We start from the raw sequence: 12,449 nt of genomic DNA on the forward strand, positions 1-12,449 counted from the left end.
TATGCCGCAATGGGATTTGTCCTTGGCCCTGACTTTCCTTATGGGGTCCCCTTTTGAACCTATGCATTCTTGCCCCTTAAGGTATTTGGTTTTAAAAACAGTCTTCCTGATAGCTATAACATCAGCAAGGAGAGTGAGTGAGTTGCAGGCCTTATCAGTAAAGCCCCCTTATACAACTTTTTATGGGGATAAGGTGGTGTTGAGGACCAAGGCTGCTTTCCTCCCGAAGGTTGTTTCACCTTTCCATTTGGCTCAGGCAATTACTTTGTCCACGTTCTATCCTCCGCCTCATCCTTCCAAAGAGGAAGAAAGACTGCACCGTCTGGACCCAAAGAGGGCGTTGAGCTTCTTTATTGATAGAACAAAGGATTTCAGAATGGAGGATCAGCTGTTTATTGGATACGTGGGCAAGAGGAGAGGAAAGTCAGTCCACAAGAGAACACTATCCAGGTGGGTTGTTCTTTGCATTAAAATCTGTTACTCTTTGGCAAAGAAGGATCCTCCTGAGGGCATTAGAGCTCATTCCAGCAGAGCTAAGTCGGCCACTTCGGCCTTGGCCAGAGGTGTTCCTGTGGTCGACATCTGCAAGGCCGCAACTTGGTCGTCCCTTCACACTTTTGCAAAACATTACTGTTTGGATTCTGAGGTTAGAAGGGACGGCCATTTTGCACGGTCAGTGCTGCAGGATTTCTTGGTTTGACCATTTGGGCACCCACCGCCAGGCGTGGTACTGCTTTGGGACTCTGTTCATTAGGTGAGGAATCCACAGGTAGTTGTATCCATCAGAAGAACGAGTTACTTACCTTCGGTAACGACTTTTCTGGTGGATACATTAGCTACCTGTGGATTCCTCACGGTCCCACCCGCCTCCCCGTTGCCTTTTTGGTCTTACCAAGTAATCCTTGAGTACGCTCCTCTTGGTCTTTGAGGGTGCAATAGATGTTGTATATATTATATTTATATATATGTATATATCTTTGTGTATATACTTGATGTGTATATATATATTTTAAAAAGAGAGAGTTATATATATATATAAAAGATTTACAGTTATTCATGCAATGTTGTGTATTTTTACAATGTAATGGGATGTTGCCTTGCTCTTTCATTGCATTGCCTGGTTGTTCTCATGCACGTAAAAAATGATTGGTACTGACGTCCGCACGTCGTCGAGGACCTCTTATTGCCTGTATGACGTCAGACGGCGTCGCGTGGGCTAGAGTGACGTCCTCGTCGACGTGCAGAGACTAGTAAGAAGATTTCCGTCGAATGCTGGCGCCATGGGAGTATTCATTAGGTGAGGAATCCACAGGTAGCTAATGTATCCACCAGAAAAGTCGTTACTGAAGGTAAGTAACTCGTTCTTTAAGTGAAAGGAGCTGAGAGTGTGAAGCAAACATATTTAGTGGTCAGTGTGGAATCACAGAGATCCCATTTAATGTTGATAAATATGACAATTTCCATTAATGTAAAACACCTGAGCTTGAAGCACCCATTTGGAGGATGCCTTTATCTAAACAGAGCAGAATACAAATATATTGTTGGGCAGACAATGCAATTCTATCTTTTACTTTAGTATTAATAGGTGATCTACACATTTGTCATGGTTGAACTGCCGACCTACAGAAATCTTGCAATCACTGTATTGACCTTACCACTGCATCAGAATGTACGTCTCGACAAGTCGTTGTGGAGTTTAAGAATAGTTAATACACGCTCAACTTGATGAAGTAGTGGAAGACAATGTAGTGGATGTAATATTTTTAGATCAATAGTTTGACAAAGAAACATGCTTGTGGGGTATGAAATGTTAGTGGGAAACAAAAGCGGATGTCCACACTAATGACAGCAAAAAGACTCGGACAGACTCTGGTCTTGCATTACAAGGCTGAACATACATAACAGTGATGATATTAACATATACAAGTACATACTTATATATGTAATATAGGTTAACATTATGTATATATGATTAACATATCAAAGCTACTCTCACGGTTCCCTAACAGGCTAATGCAATATTGGCGTTACAAATGGGATTTCAGGAGGAAATAGTCGATTGACTTATGTGATTGACCATTTTAAAGATATTATGAAAAGAGGTAGGACTTTTTAACAGATAACACACAGAGAAAACAAAGCATATATTTACCTGATAGTCTTGATCATGCTGAGACCCATTTCGACACAGCAGTGAGCATGGTCTTGGCGAGGTTCAGGGAGCCCCGATACACAGTAATAACAATCCCCCAGGATTTTAATTCTAAGGCAGTGATGTTCCTAGATGAAATGCATCAAAAGAAAAATATGATTTCTAGCAGCACAGGAAAGATATGCTTTTGAATGATGAGGGAGTGATGGCTACAGAACTGTGTGTATTGTACAAAAAGTTTTTTAAAAGTTCATAAATCTATATACATGATCTACCTTTTATTTCTTATTTCCATTTCTATGAATAGAAAAATTAGGCAATATGTATAATCGGAAACATACACAGATGGTTCCATTGCTTTCTACCCTCACTTCTAGTTATGAAACATTGAAATTTGAGTCAAATGTCTTTTTAATGATATAAAAGTATAGTCATATGTAAATAAATGAGAACTATGCATATTATTCACAATGCGTGCACACTTACGAACAACAAGCATATCTGATCAACATTTTGAAATTCAATGTCAAATATAAATTCTACAGTATTTAATAGTTTAATAATGTTCAAGTTCCAAGTGATAACGGGTTAAATGAATGCCCATCAGCTGTGTATTCTTGGTTGGAGAAGAAAAGAGCTCCCCAATTGTCATCTGTGTACACCTGTTTGGCAGTAAGCATGTATGGGGTAACCAGGAGGTAAATATTGGAAGATTATATATGGTTAATTGACTACTTGAACAGATTATGTACATACTTGAATGTGTATTTTCAAAGTAGTAGCTGTGGCCATTGCCATTTTTCAGATCGTATCACACACGGTGCTATGTTAAAAGCAAAGAAACGTCCACAGGTGAACTTCAGCTGCTGCCTTTCCCTCACAGACACAATGGAGGAGATTCCCAAAGGCATTTATGAGTATGGAAAGTAGTACAACAGGAGCACTATTTTACATACTCTCAAGCACCTTTGGGAATCAGCCACAAAAATATTTAAAATGGGAATATTCAGGGAATACTCGCGTGTAACAATTATAAATATGAAAGTCTTTGCCCTCTTTGCACTTTTACTAATAGGGAGTTGACATTTTGGGAGCGATTCAAAAAGTCATTTAAAAGTACATAAAATAGTACTCCTTAAGTACTACTTCCTTAAGAGGAGTTTTAATGCATGGGCAAAATGGGCTGTGGCCCAGGGCCCCACCTTCCAAGGTGCCCCTCATTAACTGAGCCAGTACATCCAGCCAAATTCGATAATCTTTACCTGGATGCTTATCAGGCTTTTTAGAACTCTCTTCTTTCCCCATAAATAAGTAATACTGGATAAAAAACGAACAACAATCAATAATAAGGGAGTGGCAGTCTCTCCTAGACTTTCTTGTGCTTATCCAAGGTATAGTGCCAGTGAAAAGTTAATCCCAAACAAGGTTTACTATCTGGATTAAAAAGGTGAATATTTAGGGGTAGATTTATTAAGATTTAATGCAGTGCAGCTTACTGTGATGAGCTACATCAAAGGGAGGGATCAGCAATGCTCCATATTTCCTAAGATATGGCACATTCCTGCTCTCTGCCTGTACTGGTGCACTGTGTGCACCAGGGTGCAAGGGTGCCCGCTCTGCAGGCGGAATTGTTTTTGTGCTGGAAGGGAAACGTTCCTGCATAAACATAATTCTATCAGGTGTGTACCTCTTGCTAAGTGTGCCACAGAATGCAGCACACTTGTATGAGAGAAAAACGAGGAGAAATAAAGAAATGTATCCTTGTTGCGTATCTATTGGGAAGCTTTTACAATTTTGATGAATTCCCAGGTTTGCTTGTCTTGGTAAATCAGGGAATGTGCCAAAAACCATGGGTGAATGATTTGGAACACCCACGCTCCACCTATGAAATGCCTTCCCAGTGCAGAGAAAACAAAATAAGAAGAAAATTATGTATTGGCATATAGTTGAAACAAAAGCATCTCCAAAAAACTCAGTGTGTGGACAAGCCAGTGGTGCTACACATCATTCTAGCATAAATTAGCTACTTTAAGCACATTTAGGAATAATGTTAACAATCTGGGTATTTTTAGTATTCTTTAATTATGAAGAAGAAACCCCTTAGTTGCACTATGTGTGAAAAAGTGCAGCGCGTCTGCATGTAGTGATTGTCTGCCATGCACAGAAACATTTTCCAAACTTTTCACTACAGACCAACAGATGGCATTTCTGTTGCCTTAGCACGTTACAATCAAATTTTTCACAGTGCAAGGTCAAAATACTAAGGTCCTCGTTATGAGTGTGTCATAATAGGAGAGGGATTTACCAGTGGCGCAGCGTGGGTTGTCAGCACCCGGGGGAAGGCAAGTAATTTGCGCCCCCTAACCCGTGGATTTTAGCACTTGCGAGTGCGATCATGTCCCCCCCGATGTTGCGATCGGTGCGGTCGGACCCCCCTTTACCCCCCACGCTACGCCACTGGTATTTACCACACTTGGGAGGTACCTTTACGTACAGTAAGTACCTTCTAGTCTCAGTTTTTACAAAGAAAACGGGGCTTAACATGCAATATAATTTTTTAACCCAAAGAATTACACAATGTGCCTTTTTTCAGGTAAATTTCCACCAATATATTTTGGCAAGTCTGATCTGCCAGAATTTTATCAGAGGAAAACTGAGAGGGTGTCATAACTATAACTCAATTTATAATTCCGATTGCCGTGCAAATGAGGGCCAAACAAGTTGTGGCAACAGATTTCATATGTAAAATACCATCGTACATGGTTCAGTGTGTGAGAGTATTGAGTGCGTACACATATGAACAAACAAGTAAGTGACTGCGAGAACACTGTGAGTGTACACAGGTTGTGGGTGAGCAAGTGAGTAAGTGAGCAGATACAACAGATCTGCTAGTGAATGAATGAGTGAACAAGTGATTTTTTTTTCTTACAGCTCATAGTTCAATATAAGGTCTGGATGAAATACTAACAAGTTTGCGTATGGTTTCAAAGTCTTTCTATTCATTTCTATTTCTCCCCCCTCTCCACACCATCTCTCTGTTATCTCTCTATAGTTCATCTTTCTTCCCCCTCCTTTCGCACTACACTGCTGCACCTTCGTTTGACTACTTTTCACTTCTGCTCCTTCTGCTTCCATTCCGCCAGTCCCTTTGCTCTCCATTAGTAATCAAGGCCCGAGCCACCAAGGAATCTTCGCAAATAAAAAGATAAGAATGTCCTATCTTTTTATGTGCAGAGACTCTGCACTTATAAAGATACTACCACGAATCACTCTGTGAATAGCAAACAATCGTAAACATACACAAAAGTGTATGTATGCCTTTGTGAATCAGGCCCTTAGTTTCTACATCCTCCTTCAAACGCTTTTTACACATGTCTAATTCTCTCTTCTCAAGCCTTCCTGTGCCATCCGATTTTCCTCTTTCTTTTGTTCACTCATCCTTTCTCCCAGTTCTCATACTTCTTGCCATTCTGTGTTTATACTCCCATGTTCTCACTATAATGTTGCCTCTTATTCTTTCTTTCATCTTTTCTTTTCCCTCTCCTCTCATTCTTTCATCCCCATCTCATTTTGCATGATCAACGTAGGTTGTTCACTTAATTCCTGCCCTATTAAATCCTTCTAATCTACTCTTCTATCCCTCTTCCTTACATTTCTCTTCCTTTCTTTTGCTTACTTCAATTACTTCTCTCTCTTTTTCCTTGCCTCCTCTGCCCTATACTGCTTTTCCCACCCTGCATCCTCTTTCACTCGCTTCTTTCTGTCCGTTTCTCCGCTTAATTCTTTTTCTTTCCTTTTATTGGCAGATGCAAATGACAATAAAGCTACTGTACTTGTGTGAAAAAGGTTGGAGCTGGAAGCTCTGTAGAGTTTGAGAGTAATGAAAAGACTGGAAAGGGTACACCCAATGGCCCACACGCAGTGGACAGAAATAGTACTGATAAATGGCAGGGTTAAGGCTGGTAAATAAACAATGTTAGCAAATAGCAAGGCTTGGTGAGGCATGCTCAACTGCTACTATGGTGCACAATGAAATATCTCCATGGGTTCAACCTAGCCCTCAGATCTCTTAGTGAAGTTCTAAGAATCATAGTGCACACCGTCCATATAACATGTCCTGTGGTAGTTTCTTGTAATCTCATCATCATGTTAAAGGTCTTGTGATGTTATTTACTGTGATGTCATTGTTTTGCAAATTGCCAGGTTTGAAATCTGAAATATCTTATTTTGGCCACAGAATGTAGTTAAAATACACTATAGCCTCGTAGTGGGCTGCCTCATAGTGCCGTGTGGTGAGTTATTTGTGAATAAAGATAGTCCAAGCTCAGATGAAGAAAAGGAGGGATCATAAAGGGTATGGGTGAGACTGTGCAGATTTTATACATGTATTGGTATAATTTGTATTCTTTCTTTTATGATTTTTTAAATTCTAACATGTAATTCAATGGGTGTGAATTAGCTAAAAATGGATCCGCAAACCAAAGTTGTTGGAAACAGGGGCCCCAAAATGTGTTCGGCCCAAGGCCCTTCAAAATCCTTAAGATATCCATGACTTCCCTCCCATAGTCATAAACACATTCTTGAATCTGTCCCTTAAGAAGATTTACCCACTAAGTTTTAATAAATTGTTACTCAGATTTTTTTCTTCTATGGCAGAGGTGCGTTTAAACTTAAGCACACACAAAGTCCCACAGTCTGCCCCATAGTCAGTGGCCACCGGTAATTTTAGGAGGGAGGGTGGCGGGAGGAAAGCACACTCCCACTTATTCATTCACACACGGATGCACGCACATCCATTCACAACACTCATCAACATTAAAACATACACATGCACCAAACATTCATTTAAAAAACACACACATGCACTTACCTTCAGCTCGGAGGTCCCAGAAGGGTTGGGACTGCTGCCTTCCCTTTCTGGTCAGTCAATGAGGGAAGGCAGCAGTCCCAACTTTGTCACAGAGTGGGATAGGGTCAGTGAGACTTCTGACCCCACCCCACTCTATGACGAGGTGTCACTGATTGACACTCACCCAGGGCGCTTCAGGGCTTCAACCTGAAGTGCCCAGGTCGAAGTCAATAAGTGATGCTTCCCCTTGTCACAGAGGGGGAGGGCCTTGAGGCACCGTTGCTGAACCGAGGAGGTCACGCCCATAGGAGCTGTGACCTCTTTAGCCCACCAAAATTCAGTTCAGACAGCCGGATCCTGCACAAATCGCGCATGTCTCGCTCCTGGCTGCCTGAGCTTAACATGAAGAGTGTCTGTGAGGCTGAAACTCTTCATAAGGGGCAAAAAGGTGGGGGGGCGTGGCCCCTCCACCCTAAAGGACGGTCCGTGGCACCCATAGTCTCTCTCAGACACACACACAATATAAACATGTTTACAGTTAAGCCTCTTAACTGTATTCCTTTTTTCTATAAGGTAGCTTTGGGATAGCTTGAACAGTCTAACCTGAATAACAGTGACAATGCTGGCTAGAATGGCATCCTGAGACATGAAGACATATCAGTGATATTTATAATCTCTTTTCAGGTGACGAAGGTCATAGACAAACAATCTTAATTGTTCTACTTCTGCCAACTGGCCAAAAGTTTATATGTATATAATATAGGCAAAAGACGGGGCGGGGGAAGGGAAAGAGACACAAAATAAAATGATTAGATGTACCATCACGCTCAGGGAGGAATTCTTTGAACATCAACAAAATAGTAAATATTTCACAGAGTACTTTAACCACTAATCAAGAAAGAATTCTCAATTTAGGGCTCATCTTTTGTCCAACTATTGACTGGAATTATGCAAATACAAGCATTGAGGTGTATAAATTTGTGCGTAAGCTATGTCTCATCAAGCATTATGCAGTGAAAACCCCTCCATCAAAATCTGCAACGGTATCACACAATGTGGAATACTCAGGATTTAAAATAAGTGCCACCATGGAATTAGCAGCCATAAGTGATTTAGAGAATGAGAATCCAGGGGACAATCTGGCTATTTCTGTTAGTAAACAAACAAATACAGCACAAGTGGAAATGATGGGTTTCACCAATGATTTGTCCACAGCTAGTTCTTTGAAATTACCAAGTAAATTCAATCCACAGTTACCGAGTGGAAATCTAATTGATACCTTCCATGAATTGGTAGTGGGTGATGTTGACAAACTACGTATGAAACCACATGTAAAGAATGAAAGATCAAGACATTTTTCTCCTAAAGATTGGGAGGATTTGAAACAACTTAAAGATAACAAATCAATAATTATTAAACCATCGGACAAAGGTGGGAACATTGTCATTATGGATGTTGTAGAATATACAAATGAAGCACATCGCCAATTGACAAATAATGATCATTATGAAAGGTTGCAAACAAATCCAATTGCCAAGTATCAGAAGATGTACCATGAGATGGTAGCTAAATGGTTGACTAATCAATTGATAGAATATGAAGAATATCAATATTTGAGAACTGAGTTTCCAAGAATTCCGTGCATTTATTTTCTACCTAAAATTCACAAGAATAAATGTCATCCTCCAAGAGACCTATTGTGAGCAAGGTTGATTCCCTCTTGGAGAATACCTCAAGATATTTGGATCTCTTTTTCTGTTCATATGTAACTGAGTTTCCATCTTATTTACGTGATACCACAGATTTTGTTTTATCGAAAATAGACAATATTCCATGGCAAAGCACTTATCTGTTGGTCACTATGGACGTGCCTTCATTATATACATCAATCAAACATCACTATGGCATGGTAGCATGTAGATATTTTTTAAAGACACGGCCTATAGAATTTCTCCAACATACTGAAATGCTTATGTCCATGTTGTCATCCTGTCTTACACATAACGTGTTTTTATTTGATAATTAATATTACCTCCAAAAGCAAGGTACAGCGATGGGGGCATCCTTTGCTCCCATCATGTGAATTTGTACATGGGATGGTAGGAGAAAGAAGTAGCATGGTCAGATGCCCTCAGTGCCCATATGGAGAAAGTAGTATTGTGGGTACGATACATTACTGATCTTTTCCTCATCTGGGATGGCCATGAAAATGCTCTACAGGAATATATCAATATGCTTAACAATAATGATTTGAATATTCTACTTGAAACAACAGGGAGTTTTTGGACGTCGTATTAGAGGTAAAGTATGATAAATTCGAAATCTCTGTGTATCGTAAACCTACTGTTTGTAACACGGAGCCATTTCTGCTGCTGATTGGCAGCACAAATTACTTGCCTAAAGTCTAAAGTGTTCATGTCGGATTGACTGGCTATTTAGCGACAGCCAGCCCGACATGTGCACTTCAGCCTGCACCAATGCTCGTTGTGCAACAGCCCAGTGGACTGTAGACTCAGGCTCCTAGTCTGAAAAGGAGTGCTGTGTTAGCCTGCTCCGACAAATAATAGCTCTACTTCCATGCTGAAAACGGCATGAGAGCAACTGCAGGATAGGTTAGGTTTGTTGGCTCTTGACGTCTGGCTACGTGGTTTTCTAGAAACAATCTCTGCTAGAAATTGGCAAACGCAATTCTTTTTTTAGAGAAAGCATGGCCAGCACTGTGGATGGATAGCAGCTTATAGTTTGACGTTCATGCTGCCTTTATAAACTGCGAGATATTAATTTACATACAGAGCAGGTATTTATATCGATTTGAGTGAGCACATTACACTTCCTTCAGAAATAATAGAACACTTCCCTCGCCCTCTCCATTAAATCCATTTCCCCACCTTCTAGCCCCCTCTCCGACCACCTGGCTACTAGCATGGCTGCAGCATCTCAGCCGGAGCAAATAATGTTGACCATACCCAAAGTTATCCGCGTATGAGCCTCTCATTTTTGTCAATTCATTGTGTCCTCATAGAATTGGTTGCTTAAAAACACAATTGCAGTAAACACTTCACCCACCACGTGCCACAAATGACAGCAGTGTTAGCGTGACCCTGGATGCAACTTAAAGCATGGGGCGATCAATCAAAGGCTCGTAAATAATGCAGCATTATGGCACTGGTGTGTGTGTTTATTGAAAAAAACACCCACCTTGGTGTCTGCTCAATTCCACCATGACGGGTATTATCTCAGTGTACGTGTACTTTACTTGTTTCTGCAATGGACTTCCTTTTCCTCCTATGGTTATGCCATGTTTTTAGAGTGAGTCTGATGGGCCTTTGCCAGGGTTATTGAGAGGAGTGACGGCTCTGAAATACTTCCCAGAGGCTTATACCAGTAAGGCATTCTGTATGTAAAATGCTGCAGAAATATGAGTGAAGACACGTTCATCACAGAAAAAGTCTGGTCACAACGCTTTGCAATCTATCATTTTATTAATACGGGCTGGTGAACAAACTAAAGAATATCATCATCCTTTGCGGGGTGAGATATATGACCGGCCTAATACAATAAATAACAAGAGCACACAATCACACCCCAAGTGTTATACGAAGGCATAGGCCCTCATTATGACAATGGCAGTAAAAACCGCCTACCACTGCGGCGATAGCCTCCAAAAGACTGTTGCCGTGGCTCCCATCCGTTTGCCAAATTATGACCACAGCCGGATTTCCGCCACAAGAAGGGTGGAAATCCGGCTGTGGCAGTAGTGGCAGACGGTATTAAGGTGGTGCTGCTACCACCAGCAGCGCCACGCCAGTAGACTGCCGCCAGCCGTATTATGTCAAATAATACGGCCTGGCGGTGTTCTGCTGGCAAGCGCTGCTGGGGGTAGCAGCGCACCATCCCGTCCCCTGCCAGAAGACCCCCTGGATACAGGTAAGTCGGGTTTCCGACAGGGGAGGGGGGCGGCGGTGTTGTGTTTGTGTGTGGGGGTGTGTGGATGTATATGTGAGTGTGTGTGTGAATGCAAGTGTGTGTTTGGTGTTGTTTGCATGCATGTATGCATGTGAGTGCGTGTATGAATGGAAATGTGAATGAGTGTCTACATGTACATTTGAATGTGTGTGTGAATGTGTGTGTGAATGAATGAATGAATGCATGCCTGTATGTCTGTGTGAATGAGTGTGTGTCTGCATGTGTGTGTATGGGGGAGATTGGAAAGGAGGGGGAGCGTGGTTGAAGGGGGGTGGGGGTGTCTGGGGAGTGTTGGGGGCAGCCTCCTATCAGTGACAGGGAAGGAATTGCCTGTCACTGATAGGGCCTACTGCCATGGTTTTCATGGTCATGGAGGGTCATGATACCTCCGGCGGCACAATAGCTGCCGCCGGGCTGAAGATTGTTATCTCCAGCCCGGCAGCTGGTACCGCCATGGCAGTTGGAGTGGTACATTGGTGGACTGGCCAGCCTGTTGGCGGTACAACCACCACATAGTCTCACTACAGTTAACAAGGGAGAGTCAGGCGCACCTATCAGTAGAAAAAATATTTAGCGAGGAGCAGCAGAAGAGGTGATAGTGTGCTATGGAAGCCTCTGTAGAGTACTGTTCAGCGGAGTATAGCTGTCAGTACCAGTTCTGGTCTGTAACTTATTTTAGTTCTATGTGTGATAGGTATGTGCTGGGCCATGTAGATTGTCCCTGTGCTTAGTTTAAAGGGTGTTGGGTTCTGTTCTTCACATCAACTTTCTTCAGAATTTATGTCTAGATTTCACTGATGTTCCTTTCCATCAGTTCATTTTATTAGGAAATATAAACAAAAAAATAAAAATTCCATTTATAATTATTTAATCATAATCCTATGCACAGTAAAGTGCCTTCCTTCTCTTAAGACAACAACCAAACTGAATGCTGATCCTGCATCTCTGGGGACTTCCCTGCACATTTGAAACCAACATGGTGGGTACTTTTCTTTTCACTTATTTAAACAAAGTACATGATTTTTCCAACTGTTACTTAAACTAATTTGATTTGGGTACAGGTGTTTTATTCAGTTACTTCCGTTAGCCATAGCCCCAAGACCAGCTGCTCTTGATTCGCCCCACCACTTTCAAATGACACTAGATCCCACTGCTCCCAGATCAGCTGAGTTTTCTTTTGGATTTTAAACTACTTTTATACCTGAGGCTAAAAAGATTTTTAGGACACAAAAGTATTGAGGTAGGACAACGGACTGGGTAAATAAAATGTGACTATGCATTATAATAGTCATTTTTCCGGCACGTGTGAAGTTACACTTTGTATTCTGCCAGATGGAAATATTGTTTTGTTTTCAAAGTTTTGCAAAGCCCTAGCCATTTTCTTTCAGAGTGCTGACAGAGTGTATGCCCAACAATCTCAGTGGCTGAGATAAACTGCAATAAAATTTTAATAGCTCAGTTTTCAAAAATGTTCTAAATTAT

The 12,449-nt window shown here is 41.3% G+C and overlaps 1 protein-coding gene across 2 annotated transcripts in view; it reads right to left on the minus strand.

Moving 5' to 3' along the window:
- ADCY8 (adenylate cyclase 8) overlaps nucleotides 1-12,449 on the minus strand; it is a 915,978-nt gene that overhangs the window by 377,243 nt on the left and 526,286 nt on the right. For both annotated transcript variants that reach the window (XM_069220762.1, XM_069220763.1), the window contains exon 5: nucleotides 2,153-2,280. In XM_069220762.1, the coding sequence (XP_069076863.1) occupies nucleotides 2,153-2,280 (128 nt within the window). The remainder of the gene's footprint in view (nucleotides 1-2,152; nucleotides 2,281-12,449) is intronic.

The sequence above is a fragment of the Pleurodeles waltl genome, chromosome 2_2, assembly GCF_031143425.1.
Source record: "Pleurodeles waltl isolate 20211129_DDA chromosome 2_2, aPleWal1.hap1.20221129, whole genome shotgun sequence".
In the NCBI taxonomy this organism is placed as follows: Eukaryota; Metazoa; Chordata; class Amphibia; order Caudata; family Salamandridae; genus Pleurodeles; species Pleurodeles waltl.